This window comes from Pleurodeles waltl, chromosome 7 (assembly GCF_031143425.1).
Source record: "Pleurodeles waltl isolate 20211129_DDA chromosome 7, aPleWal1.hap1.20221129, whole genome shotgun sequence".
In the NCBI taxonomy this organism is placed as follows: Eukaryota; Metazoa; Chordata; class Amphibia; order Caudata; family Salamandridae; genus Pleurodeles; species Pleurodeles waltl.
The window spans coordinates 310,070,077-310,092,598 of record NC_090446.1 but is presented as its reverse complement, the minus strand read 5'-3'; the positions used below and the strand labels follow the sequence as shown (position 1 = coordinate 310,092,598).

The window sequence follows — 22,522 nt, the reverse complement described above, 5'->3', positions numbered from 1 at the left end:
TTTGCTCCAATTTTTTGGTAAGGAATGACCCCCGGTGCTAAAAACCAGCACGAACAGTGTGACAAGCCTGTTTCTGCCCATTCATTGAACTCCGCAGAATCTCGCTGTGTTTTTATGTAACTCCGTGGAATTCCACTAAGTGAAACTCTGCAAGGTTTGCCCACCCCTACATGAGAGAGTCCGGACCTTCTTACGCAGAACCATGGAGAAATCAGGCACCTGCACCTGAGGTCTCTCAACCTTGCCATCTGGCTCCTGAAGTCCTAGAATTTGAGTGCTTAAATCTTCCACCTGAATTCATAAACATTCCTACTTGTGCCTGTCATACTGCCAAGTGGAAGAGAGTGGTCTACTATTACGGTCCAAATATATTGACCCCTTAGTACTCAAAGTACAAGACATTGTTTGCTATTTACTTCACTTGCAATCTGTAGCTAAGCATTCACACCCATACGACTACCTCTATCACGGTAGCCCCTTACCCTAAGAACAAACAACACATGTCTCTCTTTAAAATTGTTATCATTACAGCCTTTATGGAGGGTCTTAAAAGAATCATTCCCCCTCGAGTCCCACCAATCCAGACATGGAACTTTATCATTGCATTGCCAAGACTAATGGGCCCTCCGCTTGGACCCCACTACACCTGCCCCCTCCAGTTTCTATCTGGGAAAGTAACATTTCTGGTTTCCATAACTTCACTTAGGCATGTCAGTGAGCTTCAGGCATTAATAGGTATTGGGTCTTGTGGATTTATTTTAAATGTCAGAGGGCACTATCCAGGGAGCACCACTGAAGTTTATGGTAGGTCCTTCTAGTAGCAAGACCAAAAAAAACTTGTTTCAAGTGTGAGGTAAAGAGGTTGCGGGCGGGGATGTTTTATATTTTGCACTTCGTATCACACTTCTGGCTGTAAACATCAGATGATAGCCATATTATTGTATGTACTAATGTTATTGATAATAAAAATTATAATAATAATATTAGCTTCAAAAGGGTGACTGCATTGCACTCCACTGGGGATTTTTACGCTGGATGACCTTTGTTAGAAATATAACTTTGGCCCTCATTATGACTTTGGCAGTCTATGATTGAGACCACAAAAGCCACGGGTGCCAGAAGACTGCCAGTGCTGGCGGTCTTCCACCCTCCATATAATGGGTACTGCCGGATTTCCGTCACACTTTGGGAGGATATCCAGCAGTTGCCATGCTGGCAGGTGGTGGCGCACTGGCGTTGCTACCAGCTGCACCTCCCCGCCAGAAGGACGCCGCCAGCCGTATTAAAACCATTAATACAGCCTGACGGAGTCCTACTGGTGGGGCGCTGTCACCGACCTCCTCGCTGGACAAGGTTAGTCGGGCATCCGACAGGGGAGGGAGTTGTTGTGTGTGCATTTCTGAGTGTGTGGTGTCTGCGTGTGTACGCATGTGTGTGTGTGTGTGTGAATGCGACTGTGAGTGTTGTGGTGTATGCGTGGTTGTATGCGTGTGAGTAAATGCGTGTATGAATGTTGAAGTCAGTGCGTGTCTGCATGTCAGTGTGTATGCGTGTAAGAATGCGTGTTTGGATGTTTGTGTGAATGCGTGAGTATGTGTAAGTGAATGTGTGGATGGATGCGTGTGAGTAAATGCATGTATGGATGAGTGTGAGTGGATGCATGTCTGGAAGTGTAGGTGAGTAGGTGTATGCGTGGTGCGTGTGAGTGTCTGTGTGCATGTATGCGGGGAGGGGGCGCTATGTGAGTAGGGAGGTGGGGTGCACTGTGACTGTAGGGGGGCTGGAGAGGGGGTCAGGTGCTTGCTGGGGGGTGGGGAGCGTCTATCAGTGACAGGGAATTCCTTCCCTGTCACTGGTAGCCCTACTGCCATGGTTTTTGTGACGGTGCTACTGCTGCAGAAATCAAGGCAGTGGACTTGATCCTAATACCGCCGGCGGTCCTCTGTGCACCGCAAGGTCAGAGATGAACATCTCAGGCCTGGCGGTTCATACCACCATGGCGGTATGGGTTGAGATGTGGCGGGTTGGCAGCAGCCAACCCAACACACTCATAATGTGGCGGTCCTCACCGACAGCCTTTTGGCAGTGATACTGCCACATTAACCCTGGCGGTCATAATGACCACCTTTGCCTTCCCCAGAATAGGTTTTGACAACCATTTACGAATGTAAAATATATCACCTTGCCCAACTCTCTCTCCAAACCCCAAGCATCTAAAAATACATATATGCTGGATTTCAGAGAGTTTTATCTGAGCATGTACAGAAGTGAACACATGGTAAATATGTTCATGTGCCCTGTTTTTTCGAGTATGTTATGCTTACTTTCAGACAGACGCAAAGGAGGGAGTCCTTTACTTTGTGTCCATGACCCAGACAGTACTGAATATCAATTTTCCCAAACAGTATAAAGTCAGTGCCCTTTGATCGTTACATGCATCAATGCTACCGGCAATAACACGCATCAATACTTCCTGACAGTTTATGCATTAGTATTGCTATGCTGTTCATGCATAGATTTGCTCAAGTATGACCAAGTATCTTCAGGAAGTTAACATGCATCAATAGCCACAGTCAGAAACATGCATGAATGGCCCCACAGAGAAATCCACATTAGCTTGCAATGCACAGAGAAACGTAAATGGGGCCGCATTATTAGTGATACATAGCAATGAGCTTTAACGGCCCCACACAGTGAAACGCATTAACTGCCCTATAGAGAAAATAGAAGTGGCATGAATACTGCAGTGGCAAATGAAAGGGGTGTGGGACTTAGGAAGCAGGGAGATGCAAGTGAGGGGGCAGACATTCATCTGGGAAGCAACCAGCTTTGTGCCCGGTGAAGTGGCTGGAGTATCAAATGGCCAGCTAGGTGTAGAGGAACATATATCCAGAAATCAGGCTGCAGGGATCTTTTGGCAGGGGTTGATGGGCTATTGGTGAATGAAAGGACATTTTTCTGTGTATGTGTACAGGGGCAGGAAGTGTGCACAAAGAAATGGTTAGGAGACAGGGCAAATTTGCCTAGATGATTGCTTTTAAAAGGTTTTATGGTATTCATTCCACATTAGAATTTGACCGTTTTAATTATCTTTAGAATGCAGGAGGCAAGATTATTGTTTCAGAGAGTAACTGAAGAAAAACATTTTTACAGGAAAATGATGGCCGGATGTCATCTATGTGTGAGCATACAGGATGTTGTCCATTAAGGTGCCCTCAGTATAGTTACCAGAGAAGAGCATTAGGACTCTTATTGCAGCTAGTGTGGTTTAAAGTACTGTATATGTGGCTCAAGCTCGGGCACAAAAACAATTTTGTCTTTCAAAATCTGTAATAGTTCTCAAAGGCCAAAGCATACATAGAATGAGCTGAGGCCACGCCTATGAAACAGATTGGCACTAGGCCTCCGGCTTCTAACATACTCCCTTCTCGCCGCCTTAAACTGAACAGAGAAAACAGAGGTCTAGGAAAACAACCTCCTCAATGGGTAATCATCATGGTGGCCTGAGGCATTAGAACTCCCTTACAATCTAACAAACAGGGTAAACTTTGAGCAAAAGATAGGAAATTGAATGACAAACTCACTTTTATCCTGTAATCTTCTACATCCTCCACAGTGGCAACTCGAATGAGAGCTGGATTTCGCCTGTCCACAGCCTCCAGCTTCATGTTTACCAAAAAGCCATGAGGTGACCGCTGGGGACAAAAAAGAGGAACAATAAAATCAGCATAGCAGAAGAGTGAGGATGCAAAGCAGAATGTGGGAAAAGAAGATGAGTGATACAAATATACGGATTGATGGTCTGTCAAAATATTGTAAATAACAGGGGGGGATGGAGTAAAAAGAATAAAGCACATAGAAGGAAAAGGTGTAAAAATGGAGGAGAATGGTGAAAACGAAGAAAACAGCAGCACACAATGAACTGGATATTGGGGCCAAACCTAAGCGAGAAAAATGTTGGCACACTGAAGAATCGAGAAACTTAAGTGGGAGAACAGACAGAGGAGGATAGAAAACAACAACAGATAAATGAAACACAGAGGAGAATAGCGCAACACAGCACAGAATACACATACACATGAACAACAGAATAGTCACAAGGAACAGTGGGCAACAGTATTGGATAAAATAAAAAATATAGATAAAATAAAGCAAAGGAATAGCATTATAAAAGTATAGTAGAGAATGCTTAAAACAGAAAGAAAAATTACACAAATACGGAAATGAATGAAGCAACAGATTAAATCGTAACAAACAGAGTAGTGTAACTTGAAGAGAAGAAGCTTAAAAATGAGAATGGCTGACAGGAGCTGGCATCTGAATTGAGGTGTCTGAAGCCCCACTCCAGGTCTCACATTGACATGGTGTTTGGACAGGAAGGATACAGAGTCTGGCTGATGTTCTTCAGAGGTCAGTAGGACCTCCTTTAGTTTTTTTGCAATCTTTTATTGGCATTTCATAGGTTAGTCATTGTGCACAAATAACTGCCACCAAATTGAAAACGGTATTTACCACATATATTGGTAAGTCTGACAATCCGCTGATGCCTCAAAAATTGTGATTTTATGACTGAAGATATATTGTAATTTGACTAATACATTTGTTCCTAATGGCAGCCTAGCAATATTTACGTTAGACTCATGTTTCAAGTGTAAGGCACAGTTATGTGCAAGGTATTGACAATGCTAAGTGACTGGAAAGAAGAACTGAATTAAAAAACAGAAAACGTCATATAAACAATTACAAACCCGAATTTCCTGATTGGTGCACTCTATCTTAAAGAGTTACTTCCCAGTGCCCTGCCCTGGGGGTTGTGGTAAAGGTCTTTCTGAATCGCTTCATGACGGCCATTCAAACATGCTAGAGTATTGCCGACTTCACAACGCTAAGTATGTGTATCTGTCTAATCTAAGTGTGTCAGAGGAAAGAGTGCCTTCTTCCGTTCGTTAACCATTTTATGATTACTCAATTTATAATCACTGGTGGGAAACAATCCACTCTGGCTTTCCACTTTATTGAGGTGGCCATAATAGGTGGGGAACTAAACATAAAAAAAAAGACATTCCATGTGTCTATGTGATGGAAAAGAATACAGTGGAGAAGTTACGCTTATGTTTGCACAATAAGAACAGTAACTGCAAAAAAAGTACCATCGTTTGGCCATGAAGGAAATAGGTATCTCTTATCTCACCACTTTGAAGAAACAAGATGGAGCAGCACTGGCACCAGTTTCAGATAAATACTTTTCCCAGCAAAAGCTGTCTGGATCTGGATAATCTATTAAAATATTAAAGAAAGGTTTGTTAAAACAGAAAGGATGAGGAAAGCTTGGGCATGACAGGTAAATGGGATATCCAAGCAAATGTACATTTTATACATGTTTCTGACCATGGATAGTGATGGTATGGTAGGAGGGAAAAAAGAGTTACAACAATCCCTGAAACTCATGGTCCCTTTTATGGCCACCTGCTGCGCAAAATCTCTTTTACAGCTGAAGTGTGGTATGCACTTTCAACAAGTTGCTTCAGATACTTTCCTCCGATAAATGATTTAAATAAGGCACTGTGCACTTCAGTTACAAACATTATGGGATTCCACATCTTCCCTAGGGTACTTTGTGGCCATAAAACAGCTAATAGCACAGAGGAACTGAACACAAACAACATTCAGATTACATAGCGTGGAGCCTCTCTAAAAATAAATTGCCAAACTGTCTCTTGGGCTCATTGTTTAAAGCAAAAAGACCTGCCATACCTCCGGTCAGAGGATTACTGGCTGTTCACTTTCACTTACGTTCTTTGAAAATCTGAGCCCTGGTTGCCTTCAGAGAGTCTGGGAGTGGCCACTGCCTGTTAAAGTTAGAGGGATTTTAAAGTACATGAATGTCCTATTAAATCAACACTGTTCTTGGGCATAATGCTATTTTAACAATTGCTGTTTTAAACTACCCAGGGTTCCCAGCTTGACAACAGGGAACAACCCAAGCAGGTAAATCTATGAAAGAACCAATGCTCGATATCTGTTTGATTCTCATTATAGAATGGGTAGTCCAATACCACTGAGGAGTGGAGACGGGTGATGTGCATTATTGGGGTACTTATTTCTTTGGTGGGAAATTTCGCAAGATCCCCTCTCCTTAAGAGGATATGATTGTGGTAGCAGTAAGGTTAGAGCAGGGAAGGGAATTCTAAGCAGTAGCCCTGATGTCACTCATGATGTCAGGTTGGAATGTAAAGTGGTGAGGATTCTGTGGGAGAAAAGCTGTTGATGAGAAGCTGCTTTGCCGTGTTGTGGATAAGGTACTTCAAATAAAGAACCAACAATCAAATCATTGGACTTCATCTTCATTACATTTGGCGACGAAGGTGACCTGGATTGAAGTACCTTAACACCAGGATGTAAGAACTTTTATATGTGAAATTTCTACTTCGCATGGCTTCCTCGTTTCTTTTTAAACCTGGACTTAAACTGGAAATTAACTCAGTAGTGATTCTTATTTGTCAACCAATTTTCGTACTCCTCTGGCACCGTATTTGAATTGAATTTTATCTGACTCTGCTCTGTTTATTGTCAAATGTTAAATGTTGCTAGCGCGTGCAAGGATTTATCCAAATCAAACTTGTGCTTCAAGTAATTGTTAAATTTAAAACTACTTCTTTTTCAAGAACATATTTACAGACTATAAACTGCACAAACTATACAGAGCAACCTTGTTCCCAGATTCTTTGGTATTAATCTGTTTTTTTTTTGTTAAAGATCGTGTTACCGTCACGCGCTTTGGATTTACAAGCACTCGAGCGTAACTGAACGTTTAGCGCGTGCGGTATGAAACGTGTTAGTTTCATCTACTCGCACCCTGTCAAACAATTTAATCTTTAGCGCGTGTGGTCGGAAACGTTTATTTAATTTCCTCACGCTGTGATATTACACGCGTTTTGGCAACATTTGAACTTATGTTATAACAACGCTCGAGCTCCCAGGCTATTTCCCAATAAACTGTGAACTACATACAAGTATTTTAACACTGAAACAAAAGACAATTCAGACCTTATTCTGCTTCGGGCTTTTGTGACAGGAGTATTTTGTTCTGAATCTATTAGTACAACTTGAGCAACTCTACTGTGAAAGTGAATCAAATGTTTTGATAGTACATAAAGACTGTAAGCGCATACAAAATTAAACACAAATAAATACAATTTTTTACAATGCAAAACATCTCACCACCACCTTTTTTTCTAACGGTGCCAGGGGAACCACTTATCAAGTGGTCTAAATGGAAGAAAACATTTCTTCATTATTCATGAGTATGTGGAACAAATTTATCTTATGAAAGGAAAACAGCCCTCCTTATGCACTGTTTAGGATGTGAGGGTCAAGAAATTTTTGAAACTCTTCCTGATGCTGGTGATGAAGATACTGATTTAAACAAATTTGAGTTATGTTTAAAGAAATTAGATTTACATTTTCTTCCAAAAGTAAGCACAATTTTAGAAAGATACCATTTCGGTATGAGGGAGCAAAAACCTGGAGAAACGATTGAGGAATACATTACAGCATTGAGGAAACTGGCTTCGACGTGTAAGTTTGGTGTAACCATAGAGGAACGTATCAGAGATCAGTTCATGTTAAGATGCTCAAGTGATAAAGTGCGAGAAGAACTTTGGAGCAAGGATGATCCTCCTCTCCATGAAGTTGTTGCATTGGCCAAAAGAGTGGAGCACACTTTGGCTTGTGTAGAAGAATTAGAAAAAGGAAAAAACTTATCAGTGAACAAAATTTCGATGAAAAAAGAGATTTCCAAAAAAGAAGGGGATTGTGAGAAACATGAAGAAAAAACTCAACAAGAACAATGGTCTAAATACAAGGACATGAGATGTTACCGGTGTGGGAATATAGGCCATTGTGCGTCTTACAAAAAATGTCCAGCCATCAATTTGACTTGTAGACTGTGTAACAGGAAAGGACATTTTGCTAAACGTTGTAGGTCTTCTAAAAGCCAAACATGTATCAAAATGGTAGAGGATTGCATCCTGTCAGTGTCTACTCTGTCTCAAAAGAAAAATTACCCGAAGGATATAATTTCAATTCCAGGAATATCTAGTGAAGTATTATTTGACTCAGGAGCATGGTTAACTCTATTATCAAGTGATATTTTTGACAAACAATTCAGCCATTTAATACAACTAAAAGAACCTGATGTTGTTCCGGGTGCCTATGGTGGAATGACTATTGACTTAAGAGGGTATTTTGAGTCTGAAATAACATTTAAAACTAACACCATATTTGGAAAGATCTATGTTCCTGTAAAAGGAGATAGTGTTTTGAGTTGGCCACATCAAAGAGACTTAAAAGTCATTTTGGATCCAAATTCGTGTACTCCTGTCATGTTGAAAGATGAACTAGTAAAAAATCTTCAAAGCATCTGCACTGTTACTTCTAATCATTCCAACTTTCCAAAATTCATAAAGGAATACAGTGAAGTGTTCAGTGATAAACTTGGTTGCTTAAAACATTACGTTCATCGGATCAAAGTAAAAAAGGGATCAGTACCTATTGTGGTCAAAGTGAGACAAATTCCTATCTCAATGAAAAATGATGTCGAGCAAGAAATAAAGAGATTGTGTGATGAAGATATTATTGAGCCTGTAGAAGCTTCGGAATGGGTTTCTCCGATTGGAGTGGCACGAAAACAGTCAGGAGATATCCGTTTATGTGTCGATCTGAGAAATTTTAATAAATGTGTGATCAACGACCAGTTTCCGTTGCCAAATATAACGGAAATGGTCACGTTGTTACATGGATCGAAGTTTTTCAGCAAGTTAGACTTGACGTCAGCATACCATCAAGTTGAACTGCATGAAGACTCAAAGGACTTTACAACTTTTATCACTCCTTTTGGTACCTACAGATTTAAAAGGATGCCTTTTGGTCTTGTATCTGCAGCAGCAGTATTTCAGCGTGTCATGCACAAATTGTTTGGATCAGAACCAGGAGTTAGGTTTTTCCAGGATGACATACTGATACATGGTCAAACAGAGGAGGTACATGAAATGAGAGTCCGGAGAGTTCTAACCATTTTGAGAGAACATGGTCTAACTTTAAAACTTAACAAATGCTCTTTTGGCAGAACAGAGATCGACTATTTGGGCCACAATTTATCTTCGTGTGGTGTGCATTCGAAGAAAGATCTGGTGGAGAACGTTCTGAAACTGAGAGATCCAGAAAAGAAAGAAGAACTTTTGTCTTTTCTCAGGATGATAGAATTTCATGCAAAATTTCTTCCAAATTTGGCATCGAAAACTGTACACATGCGTAACTTGCTTAAGAAAGGGTGTGATTATGTGTGGAGTGACGCTTGTAAAGCAGAATTTTAGAATATTAAGAGAGAGTTATCTAATGCGGAGGGTTTGACATCTTTTGATCCAAGTCAAGACAGTGTTGTAACGACTGATGCTAGCATGAAAGGTCTTGGGGCGGTCATGTTACATGAAACGAAGGCGGGAGTACATGAGAACATTGTTTATTGTTCCAGAACATTACGAGGTGCGGAGATCAACTACTCTACTATAGAAAAGGAAGCTTTGTGTGTTTATTGGGCAATCAACAAACTTAAAAAATTTCTATAAGGTAGGTCATTTCGAATGTTCACTGATCATAAACCTCTCGTAGAAGTGTTTTTGAAAAAGGGTCTTGATACTATTTCCAGCAGGATTAGTAGGTGGGTAGTTGGTTTGCAGGAATTTGCTTTTGATGTGCATTATGTTCCGGGTTCAACTAACAGGATAGCCGATTGTTTGTCAAGACTCAGTACAGAAACAGAAGGCTGAGAGGGTAAGGTCAAGGATGATGTAGTAAGTGTTTGTAGTGTAACTGAAGGTATAGTTGGACGTGATGAATGGGTTAAGGCGGTAGGAGAAGATTCTATTCTACAGAGTGTGTGTTGTAGTCTAAGTGAGGGTTGGAACAAGAATGCTAAAAGTGAAAAGGAATTGGAAAGTTTTTGGAAAATAAAAGAGGAACTCTCAGTGGAAGATAGTGTTCTTTTGCGTGGGTCAAGATTAGTGGTTCCTGCAAGTGTGAGGGAAAAAATTATGGAGTTGGGACATGAGGGACATCAGGGAATGAGTAAAACTAAAGCGAGAATTTGTCTCAATTATTGGTGGCCAGGCATGGACATAATGATTGAGAGGAAAATCAGAAAGTGTATTGATTGTTGCAACAGCGATAAGATATATAAAGTCAGAGTACTACCTATGGAAATTCGAGAAATTTCGCAGAAACCCTGGGATGTTATAGCAGTTGACATTGTTGGACCCATACATATGAAAGGTGGATGTAATTATATTCTGGTTGTAATAGATCAATTTTCCAGGTGGGCTGAATTGTGTATCAGCAGTAGTTTAGAGACTCGGAGAATATTAGATTTTTTGAGTGAGATCTTTAGTCGTGAAGGATTTCCTAATTCTATTGTGACTGAAAATGGTCCTCAATTTGTGTCACATGAAATGGAAAATTATCTGAAGGAGAGGGGTATTAAACACAAGAGATGTTCCTTATATCATCCTCAAGGGAATGGAACAGTAGAAAGGTTTAACAAAAGTGTGAAAGAGTGTATACAGTTAGAGGTAGCAGCAAATAGAAATTGGAAGGATGGTCTGAAATTTGTTTTACAAGCATACAGGGTTACCCCCCCATACCACTACTGGTAAAGTTCCTTTCAAATTGTTTAGAGGAAGGAAAGGTAATAAATTATTAGCACCAGGATGGGTGTTTTGGGGTAAGAATGATGGTGTAACTTGGAGTGACAAGAAGGAGAAAGAAGAACAAGAAAGGAAGTGTGTTCAGAAAAGGAAAGAATATTTTGATGACAGGAAGAACACAAGTGTGATTGATGTGAAAATTGGTGATGAAATTTTTGTGAAACAACCCCAACTGTGTAAAAATGGAAGCAAGTTCTTTTGTCCTTTTGAAGTAAGAAAGCTTTTTAGGAATGCTGTAAAAGTCGATGATGGGAGAGTATGGAATCTCAATCGTGTTGTTATTTCAAAGAAAAAGTAATGTTGTAAGTTTCATTCTAGCCTTTGCTTTTAGTTCTTATTGTTTATACCTTTCTTCTTATTATTCTTTATACCTTCTTCTTTTTAATTTTTTTCCTTTTGTTTTTTTTTTAGTATTGTTTGTTTTAATTGTTAAAAGGGAAGGTGTGTGGTAGGTTGAGCAGTGAGGATAGAGCAAGGATGGGAATTCTAAGCAGTAGCCCAGATGTCACTCATGATGTCAGGTTGGAATGTAAAGTGGTGAGGATTCTGTGGGAGAAGAGCTGTTGATGAGAAGCTGCTTTGCCGTGTTGTGGATAAGGTACTTCAAATAAAGAACCAACAATCAAATCATTGGACTTCATCTTCATTACAATGATATGCATGGGTATGCCCGTTATAAAAGAGATTCAATCTCTCTGTCAGGGGATATTATCTGTCAAGGCATGATTAAGGTGGTTGAGTGAGAGTTGACACCACTCATGACCAGACTTTTTCCTGGTCTTAGTTCAGTTTTTCTCTGGAAGATGCCCTGACATGTTTCCATATCTGGCCAGATGAGGATCGGTCCTCTGAAACCACATCAACAGTGGGGAGAGACCTTGGAAAGTGGGAGAGTGATCCATGCTGTCAACCTCTGCAAGACACAATGAGCTGTTCTGGGACTCTAATGAAACACCAACTTAACTCACAACACCATTTTCACATTCGGGTGCACAGAAGAAGTGATAATCCTGTGTAAACCCTCATTGCCTGTCAATATAGATAGGCAGAAATAATTTCTACTCTTATGTATTACGAAGGGTGTATACTGTATTATTTGTTATGCAATAATGTTTCCAGACTCACCTTGAGGAGGAGTGAGAGGTTTACCATGCTCCTGACACCAACCAACAGGATGAATGTATGGACTACTAGGATCACACCTGGAAGGGAATAGAGAGAGTAGATATATACCACTGTAGTTGAATTAATTCCACTCCACTATTAATTATACAAGTTCTTAAATACCACCAGAAGAAGGCATCCAAATGACAAAACCACATAAATGTGCACATAGTATGGTATTTTATTCACTCAAACAACTAGCTTCCTCAAGGACATTTTACGCATCTTTATATGGCGCTCCAAAACATCTTTTACCTTTCACTGTAAATGTTTTGATATTACTTACCCAAACCAGGTCCACTAAAGCTACAGAAAATAGGGCCTTTGCAAATGATCAGTAGGTTGCCTAAATATGACTACTGATACCATAGTAGAAAATTGATGCACAGGATGAACCTGAGGTGTGAGCAATGTTGATAAATGGCGTGTGCATGTCTCACATGATTTATAAAGGAGGTATAAGATTTGTATGTAAGAATCTTGAGAGTATCTTCGTCCTAAAGCTTTAAGCTGTAGAACTTTGACCTGTGTGTTAATGCTCCGGTTGTCAGGGAAAAAGCCTTTTGAAGGGAATGGGTGTGTCCAGTGCATGTTTGTGTTTCTGGTGGAGTATAGAAATCAATATTTGAGTTCAGCTGTGTTTGTCTGTCATTAGGCATTACAAACGTCATTTGAGATCTATGCATCTGCTGCTGGGCTTCCAAAATGTGGTATACGGCGTGTACATGTAACTGAGTATATATGTTTATTTTTGTCTCTTTACAAAATGTTGGAAATTGTGCATCACTTAGCACTGTGAAATTAAGAACGTTCGCATAGGTAGCTCTGAGATTTAGAGGAGAAGTTAGCTATCTAGTGTTTTCTATCACAGGCTTTTTCCAAAGGAACATATTTTTTCCATTAAAGCAGTAATCATTCAAACCATAATGTCACACAAGGATTAGCTGTTTAAAGCTCTCTAGTGATTTCATATTTTCCAGGCCACTGTAAGTATGTGAAAACTAATGTCCTGTTTCTATCTACTCTGATTCAAGCATGTGAGTCTATGAAAGTTTTAATGCAAGAGAAAGGAAATAAGTTACTTATCTGTAACTGTAGTTCTCCAGTTTTGGACTCTTTCATAGAATCACATGCCTGAATCATTCCCCGCCGTCGAGATGGGAGTCCCTAGTGCATTAAAAAAGTAGTGTCAACAATGACATAAACATAGAGGCCTTAGGCCTTTTAGTTTAGTACTGTATCATAGTCATTACTTAAAAAAAAGACTGAACCTAACAGTCAACCAATCAGGAGACACCACTTTGTAGAACCTTCCTGAGAGAAACTCCAGTCCCTCAGACTTTCAAACACTAGTGCTCAGTGGAAGAACTGTACTGAGAGATATAAAGGTGAGCTTCTCAGGGGAGGTGGGTGTTTCACATGTGAATCTATAATACGTTGATGTGAAGATGCTACCGGGAAGGTGGCCATTTTCTGCTGATCTGGAGATCCTGAAGGAACGCTCCTCAACCGACCAAGGAGGTATCTGTTGTAATCGCCAGAGGTGAGTGTCGAGACAAAAATGGTAGACCGACTGACAGGATTACCAGTTGTGTCCCCCAGTAAAGCAAACTGACTATTGGTGAAGTGACTTGGATGATGTAGTCAAAGCTTCCTGTAGCTTGTGCCTATTCAGTGCCCCACTCTTCCTGAAGTGGACACATATGTAGCCGGCAGTGTGGTACCAGATGAATGCAGGAAGACATCATGCCTAGAAGGGATTTGTAAAGGTGAACGTAAACCAATTGCCAATTTGATCAGCTTTTGTTGCCTCTCGTTTGTGGGGTATGCCCTGGTTAAGTGAGTGTCCATCACTCTCCTAAGAATGTTATTCGCTGCAACGGTTAGAGAGACGATTTTGTTGGATCGAGCATGAGGCCTAACTCGCTGAACAGGCGTATGCAAGCCATGGTGGACCAACTTGCAGGCTCGTTGGAAAGAGCCTTGACTAACCAGTCAAGGGAGGGGAAGTCTTGATGTCGTTGCTGTCTAAGGAAAACTGCTCCCGGAGTAGGGCATTTCGTAAAAATTTGAGGAGCAGACTTGAGACTGAAGGGTAATACTCAGAACTGATAGTGACTGCTGGCTACTGTGGACCTAAGAAACCTCCTGTGTTTTGGATGGCTAGGAATATGAAAACATGCATCTTGAATGTCTAGGGATGACATGTAGGGGGAGATTCTAACTCTGGCGGGCGGCGGAGGCCGCCCGCCAGAGTTCCCCCCTACAGAATACCGCACCGCGGTCGTAAGACCGCTGCGGTGATTCTGGGTTTTCCACTGGGCTGGCGGGCGACCGCCAAAAGGCCGCCCGCCAGCCCAGTGGAAAACAACCTTCCCACGAGGACGCCGGCTCTGAATGGAGCCGGCGGAGTGGGAAGGTGCGACGGGTGCAGTTGCACCCGTCACGAATTTCAGTGTCTGCTGAGCAGACACTGAAATTCTTTGTGGGGCCCTCTTACGGGGGCCCCTGCAGTGCCCATGCCATTGGCATGGGCACTGCAGGGGCCCCCAGGGGCCCCACGACACCCCATACCGCCATCCTGTTCCTGGCGGCGGCGGTATGGGGTGTCAGAATCCCCATGGCGGCGCAGGGAGCTGCGCCGCTATGGAGGATTCTTTTGGGCAGCGGAAAACCGGCGGGAGCCCGCCGGTTTTCCACTTCTGACCGCGGCCAAACCGCCGCGGTCAGAATGCCCTGCGGGGCACCGCCAGACTGTTGGCGGTGCTCCCGCCAACCCTGGCCCGCCGGGGTCAGAATGACCCCCATAGTCTCCTTTGTTGAGGAGCTGTAATATATATCTTGCAATGTGACCATTCGGTATTTGTTTTGAGGTATTTGTTGAGGTTTCTAAAATCCAAGATTGGTCTCCACTGCTTTGACTGCTTGCCAAGATCTCCTAAGGACAGTGACCCTGTCCACAAAGAAACCTCCAAGAAGGACTCCAGACCCTTCCCGGATCCATGAGTCCTGCCCACTCTGCACTCAATGCCCTTGGTCTGAGTTGGAGTGGCCCAATGGTCCAGAAAAGGTCCCCAGGCAATTCCGACCTCAAGTCCACCCTAGGTTGACCCCTCCTGACCAACATAACGATGCCTGCAGCCTAAATCCGGAGCGGAGGTGAACCTCTCCTGGCAGATCCTCCATCTTGCTTTGGAGGGTGATAACCAATAGGGTTAGGAACGTGCTCCCCCTCCCCAAAGGGAGTGGGCACAAGAAGGGTGTAGCCATCCTCAGGGTCAGATGCCATTGGCTAGTACTACATCAGCTAGCCCTGGTATAGCCAGTCTCCAGGTGGGATCTACGGTGTACCCAGAGCAAATCAGGGTTCACACTGAAGCTATTTTGGGTTCTGATGGTGGGGCAGATCATGCTATCTGGCCCCCTAGCATGAACAAATACAGACAGCATCCCATGATTAATGGGACTAGAGTAGAAGTCCAGAGGGATACAGGTACCAGTGTCACCATGGTGACAGAAAACTGGTTTCTCAGGACAGTACTTGGCTGGACAAACATATCCAGCTACCAATGCTGATAATGTAACTAAGGTCCATCCCATGGCTATGGTGACCTTAGAATGGGGAGGGGTAACTGGCCTGAAACAGCTAGTGGTCTCTTTTGCACTCCCAGTTCAATATCTGCTAGGGAATGACCTGGAGTCCTCAACATGGGCTGAGGTAGAACTCAAAACCCATGCCGCCATGCTGGGAATCCCTGGGATGGTGGGTGTGAAAACCAGAGCACAGAGCAGAACACAGTGTGAAAAAGAAGTGTTGAAGCCTGGAATAATGGCCCAAACATCCAAAAGAAAGGGCAAGAAGACAGGGGGGGCAGTTTCTGAACAGTACAAAGCTCAGGACCCCTCTTCACAGGAAGAGGACTTATCCAGCCCAGAGTGAAGTGAGCCCATGGAACTTGCACCTTACCAGCTTGAGCTCTTGGGCCCAGGGGGACCCTCTAGGTAACAGCTGTGCCAAGGACAGAGAACCTGTGCTACTCTTGAAGCTCTGCAACAGCAAGCAGCTGCACAAGAAAAGGGAGATGTCAGTGGCTCCCATAGGGTCTATTGGGAGGAGGGACTCTTGTACACTGCAGCCAGAAACTCCAACCCTGGTTTCACCAGGTGAGTGGTAGTGCCTCAACAGTTCGGGGAAATCATCCTCACAATAGCCCATGACATCCCCCTAGCTGGGCATCTGGGCCAAACCACAACTTGGAATAGGCTAGTCAGCCATATCTATTGGCCAAACATGTCTCAAAATGTGAAGGATTTTTGCAGCTCCTGTGTCACCTGTCAGGCCAGTGGTAAGTCATGTGACCACCCAAAGGCCCCCCTAATTCGACTACCAGTGGTTCCATTCCAAAGGGTTGGTGTGGACGTAGTGGGTCCACTTGAACCACCCACAGCCTCAGGAAATCAATATATACTTGTAGTAGTTGATCATGCTACCAGGGATCCTGAAGCAATTTCCCTTAGGACTACTACGGCCCCTGCAGTAGCCAGAGGTTGTTTCTGACAGAGGTGCCAACTTCATGTCAGCTTACCTGAAACCCATGTGGAATGAGTGTGGGGTGACCTACAAGTTCACCACACTATACCACATACAAACCAATGGACTTGTTGTACAAGTTACTTACCTTCGATAATGAAATATCTGGCAGAGGCATATTCTAGTTGCAGATTCCTTACCTTAGAATTTTCCCCCAGGCGTCAGACTGGATCCGGAGATTTTTTCTTTGAGCAATACCCTTGCGTGGGGGTAGGTGACGTTGGTCGCCCCCTCCCGGGCGTCACTGGTGTCATAGTCACCAAGTTGACGTTGGGAGTAGTACATAGACGCTGCCTCAGTGTAGTGAGGTCAGTTTCATTTAATCACTTTCCATGCCAAAGTGCAGAGCCACTAAGAACACTGAGATTGGTGCGCCAGAGCTAAGGACCTGAATGAGGAATCCCTGTCCCTAGAAATCAGTTCGCAAGCGGGGAGGATGGGTGGGTCGGTAAGGAATCTTCAACCAGAATATGTCTCTAACAGATATTTCGTTACCAAAGGTAAGTAATTTGTTCATCTGATAGAGATTTAAAGTTGCAGATTCCTTACCTTAGAATAGATATCCAAGCAATGCCATCCTCGGAGGTGGGCTGCGAACCAAGATCATACTCGAACGTCCTGCAGGACCGAATGATCAAAGTAGCCGTCCCAACGGACCTTGGTGTCCAGCCAGTAATGTTTAGCAAATGTGTCCAGGGATGCCCACGTAGCTGCCTGGCAGATATCCAGGACAGGAACTCTGCGTGCTAACGCAGTGGAAGTAGCAGCTGCTAGGTGGAATGAGTGCGCAAGCCCTCCGGGGGTTGCTTCTTGGCCCAAGCATAGCACATCTTGATGCAAAGAAGTACCAATTGAGAGATGGTACGTTTTTGCACTGCCTTCCCTTTCTTCGCATCCACATATGCAACAAATAGTTGATCGTCCACCCGGAAATCTTTAGTACAATTGAGATAGAACAGCAACGCTCTTTTTGGGTCCACACGGTGGAGCCTCTCCTCCTCTTGAGAAGGATGTGGGGTGCGTAAAAAGTAGGCAAGGCGATGGAATGGCCTACATGAAAAGACGTAACAACCTTGGAAAAGAAGGAAGCCTTAGTGCGCAACACAACTTTGCCAGGATGCACAGACAAGTATGGGGGCTTTGAAGAAAGAGATTGAAGCTCACTCACTCTGCGAGCAGAGGTGATGGCAACAAGAAAAACAGTCTTGAAAGTAAGGAGCCGTAGAGGGCAACTGTGTATCAGCTCAAAGGGAGTGCACATTAAGTAAGTAAGGACAAAACTGAGGTCCCACTGAGGCATGATAAATGGAGTGGGAGGAAATAAATAGGCAAGAACTTTAAGTAAGCGTTTGACTAGGAGACTTAAAGTGTGAGGGCTGATCAGGTAACCTATAAAAAGGCCGAAATAGCCGATAAATACCCTTTAAGGGTGCCCAAAGCAGAGCCCTGCTGGGCTAAAGAAAGAATGAACAAAAGAACCTCAGAAAGAAGAGCAGAGAGGGGATCAACAGATTTGTTGGTACACCATGCCACAAATTTATGCCAACGACAGGCGTACACCGTTTTGGTGGAGGGACGCCGGGCTGCAAAGTAACGTCACAGACTTCGGGTCAAAAGGTGAAAAACCGTCAACTGCTGCTGCTTAATCTCCACGCATGAAAGCAGAGATTGGACAGTTTTGGGTGGAGAACCATCCCGTGCTGCTGCGACAGAAGATCCTCCTGAAGAGGCAGTCTGAGGGGAGGATCGGTGGCCATGCTCAATAGCTCTGGATACCATACTCTCCGTGCCCAGTCTGGAGCCACCATGATAACTTGGGTCCAGTAGTTCCTGATCTCTTGAGAACTCTGGGCAGAAGTGGTATAGATGAAAAGGTGTAAAGGAGGCTGGAGTTCCACTCAAGATGAAAAGCGTCTTCGAGCGATTGCCGCCTTGGAAACTCCAACGCACAAAACAGCTGACATTGCACGTTCTCTGCAGAGGTGAACAGATCTAACCAACGCTCTCCTCACTGCTGAAGAGACCTTGTGCCACCTCCGGATGGAGACGCCATTCGTGATCAGCTATGCATCGACGGCTGAGTTTGTCTGCTATGGCGTTCAGAGAGCCTGCAAGATGTTGAACCACCAGGGTAATGTCCTAATGTTCCAGCCATGTCCAGAGGCGTAGTGCCTCCTGACAAAGGGTCCAGGACCATACTGCGCCCTGTTTGTTGATGTACCACATGGCGGTAGTGCTGTCCATGAACACTTTCACTACTTTCCCTTTGAGAGAGGGATGAAATGCTTTCAACGCAAGCTTGATCGCCCGGAGCTCCAGAAGACTGATATGGATTCCAGACTCCACCGAAGACCAGAGGCCTCTGATCTCCGCCTCTCCCATGTGGCCACCCCAACCTAAAGTGACACATCTGTCACTATGGATATTTTGGCTGGGGAAGGGAGAGGAATCTGCCATGGACCCAAAGCAGATTCGAAACCACCACTGCAAGTATTTCGCAGTCCCCTCTGAGATCCGGACCAGGTCGAAGAGATCTCCCTGATGCTGCGCCCACTAGAACTTCAAGTCCCGTTGCAGAGCCTGGATAAGCCATCTGGCATGTGTTACTAGTAGGATGCCGGAGGCCATGAAGCACAGCAGCCTCAGAGTCAGTCTCACTGAAACTCAAGACAGAGGCTGAAAGATGGGAATCATAGCCTGAATATCTTGGACTCGCTTTTCAGAAGGATAGGCCCGTAATTGCATTGTATCCAGAACAGCTCAGATGAAAGGGAGTGTCTGAGAGGGAGTCAGGTGTGACCTCAGCACGTTTATAGTGAACTTCAGCGTGTGCAGGAGGCTCACCGTAGTCTGAAGGTGGGAGATGACTTTCTAGGGCGAGCCCGCCTTCAACAGCCAGTCGTCGAGGTAGGCAAAGACTGAAACCCCTAACCTGCGCAGATGAGCTGCAACCACCGCCATCACTTTTGTGAACACCTGAGGGGTGCTGGTAAGGCCAAAGGGGAGCACAGTAAAGTGAAAGTGCTTGTGACCTACCACAAATCGTAGTTAACATCTGTGGGCAGGCAGGATGGGAATGTGGAAATAAGCATCCTCCAAGTCCAACACTACCATCCAGTCTTCTGGGTCCAAGGTAGACAAGACCCGAGCCAGGGTGAGCATTTTGAATTTCTCCTTGAGGAAGTAATTGAGGCCCTGAAGGTCTAGGATGGGACGTAGGCCCTTGTGGCGGAAGCTGGCTCTGTATATACTATATCAAAATGAGATATATTCCAGGGTTCCCCAGGAGGCTTGACAGAGGCAATAATAGATAATATTAATGCTCTATTTGTGGCAGTGTGGTCAAGCAGTTAGGCTTATCAGAGGGTAGTGTTAAGCATTTGTTGTACACACAGAAGCAATAAGTGAAAACACATACTCAATGACAATTCCAGACCAATAGGTTTTTATATAGGAAACATATATTTTGTTAATTAATTTCTAGAACCACAAGATTCATTTAGCAGGTAAGTACATTAAATGAAAGGTACTTTACATAGTAATACTTAGAACTTTGAATGGAATCAACAATGTACACAGTTTTCTTTAAAATGGCAAAAAGCTATTTTAAAAGTGGACACTGCAATTTTCAACAGTTCCTGTAGGAGGTAAAGTATTTTTTGAGGTAAGCAACAAACTTATTGTTCAGTCTCCGGGGCATTGGTAGCCCATGGTCGGGGGATCATGATAACCCCAACCACCCCGCACCAGCAACACAGGGCCGGTTAGGTACAGAGGTCAAACAGGAGCCAAAATACTGTGGGCCCCTATGGAGACAAGGGGTGCTCCGGTCTGCTTGCAGGTAAGTTGCAGGTAAGTACCTGAGTTGTCGGAGGACAGTCCAAGGGGGTTTAAAGAAGCACTGGTTGGGCCCCAAGTTGGCACAAAAACCGCATCCTCAGCGGCACAGGGACAGCCTGGTGCAGTGTGCAAACAGGGAGTCGGGTTTTCGATAGAACTCTATGGAGGGATCCGGAGGTCACTTAGGAGCAGCAGGCAGGACACAGGGGGGCTTCTCGGGCAAGCCACTGACTGGGCAAGGGTGAGGGCCGCCTGCTGGGCACTTCTCCACCGGTGGTTGGTTTCTCTCAAGTGTGGGGGCAGTGGGTGCAGTGCTTTTCCAGGCATCGGATATCTTCGACCCGGGCAGTCGGGGCCAGGGGGATCCTCGGGATTCCCTCTGAAGGTGTTGTCGTAGAGGGGTGGACATGTTAGCCCAGTGGGAATCACCTGGGGGTCCTCTCTGGCTGGTTGGTTTCTCTGGACACGGGCCGGGGGCGTTGGGTGCAAAGCAGTTTGGACTCAAGCTTCTGGAGTGAGGTGGGAGTCCCTTTAAAGATGGTTTCTTTGTCTTCTTGTTGGACAAGTCCGTTGTCCACAGGAGTTTCCTGGTCCTCGGTGAGGCAGGCAGTCCCCTGGAGGCTTTTCAGAGGTCGCTGGTCCTGCAGGACGTGTTGCTTCTTCTTGTGCAGCTTTTCGAAGCAGTAGAGGGGACGGTAGGGCTGGGGCCCAGTCAGTTGTTGTCTCCTTCTCTTCTCTGCTGGATTTTCAGCTCAGCAATCCTGCTTCTTCTTGAGGTCATCAGGAATCTGAAGAGCAGTTTTCAGGGTCGCCCCTAAATACTAAATTTAGGGGTGTGTTTAGGGTCAGGGGGCAGTAGCCTATGGCTACTGACCCTGAGGGTGGCTACACCCTCCTTGTGCCCACTCTCTCTGGGGAAGTGGGGCACATCCCTTTCCCTATTTGTCCTAATCCTCCAGCGCAAGATGGAGGATTTCTCCAGGAGGGGGGTCACTCAGCTGTTGACACCTTAGGGGTGGTCCTGGCTGAGGGGGTGACTCCTCCTTGTTTTTCTCATTATCTCCCCGGGCTTGCAGCCAAAAGTGGGGGCTCGTCCGGGGCGGGCATTTCCAATGGCTGGAGTGCCCTGGCCTACTGTAACACCAGGCCTGAGCCTTTGTGGCTCACTGCCAGGTGTTACAGTTTCTGCAGGGGGAGGTGTGAAGCACCTCCACCCAGGACAGGCTTTGTTTCTCACCACAGAGTGCACAAAGGCACTAACCCCATGTGGCCAGAAACTCGTCTGAAAGTGGCAGGCTGGCACAGACTGGTCAATCTTCCACTATTAGTTAGGCTAACATACAGGGGACATCTCTAAGATGCCCTCTGTGTGCATTACTCAATAAATCCCACACTGGCATCAGTGTGGGTTAATTGTGCTGAGAAGTTTGATACCAAACTTCCCAGTATTCAGTGTAGCCGTTATAGAACTGTAGAGTTTGTTTTTGACAAACTCCCAGACCATATACTTAAGGTGGCCACACTGCACTTACAATGTCTAAGAATTGACTTAGACACTAGGGGCATAGTGCTCATGCAGCTATGCCCTCACATGTGGTATATTGCACCCTGCCTTAGGGCTGTAAGGCCTGCTAGAGGGGTGACTTACCAATGCCACAGGCAGTGGTTTGTGGGCATGGCACTCTGAGGGGAGAGCCATGTCAACTTATTATTTTTCTCCCCACCAGCACACACAAGCTGCAAGGCAGTGTGCCTGTGCTGAGTGAGGGCCCCCCAGGGTGGCATAATACATGTTGCAGCCCTTAGAGACCTTCCCTGACCACAGAGCCCTTGGTACCAGGGGTACCGTTTACAAGGGACTTAACTGTGTGCCAGGGCTGTGCCAATTGTGAAAACAAAGGTACAGGTCTAGGGAAAGAACACTGGTGCTGGTGCCTGGTTAGTAGGGTCCCAGCACACTTTCAATCAAAGTTGGCATCAACACTAGGCAAAAAGTGGGGGGTAACCATGGTAACAGTGGCATTTTTCTATACCACGTCTATTTTGGGCACCAGAAAGTAGCGGGAATAACAACAACAACCTACTTCTGGTGCAGGGACCTTCTCTATGGCTCCCTTGGCCAAGAAAGCTGCGATTTCCTGGTGGACAAGTGACAAATGATCCTCCG

General features: G+C 44.6%; 1 protein-coding gene across 3 annotated transcripts in view; it reads right to left on the bottom strand.

Moving 5' to 3' along the window:
* L3MBTL1 (L3MBTL histone methyl-lysine binding protein 1) overlaps positions 1–22,522 on the bottom strand; it is a 420,932-nt gene that overhangs the window by 125,821 nt on the left and 272,589 nt on the right. For all 3 annotated transcript variants that reach the window (XM_069243749.1, XM_069243751.1, XM_069243750.1), the window contains 3 exons: positions 11,886–11,962; positions 5,192–5,277; positions 3,585–3,695 (listed from right to left, as the gene is read on the bottom strand). In XM_069243749.1, coding sequence (XP_069099850.1) covers positions 3,585–3,695; positions 5,192–5,277; positions 11,886–11,962 — 274 coding nt within the window. The remainder of the gene's footprint in view (positions 1–3,584; positions 3,696–5,191; positions 5,278–11,885; positions 11,963–22,522) is intronic.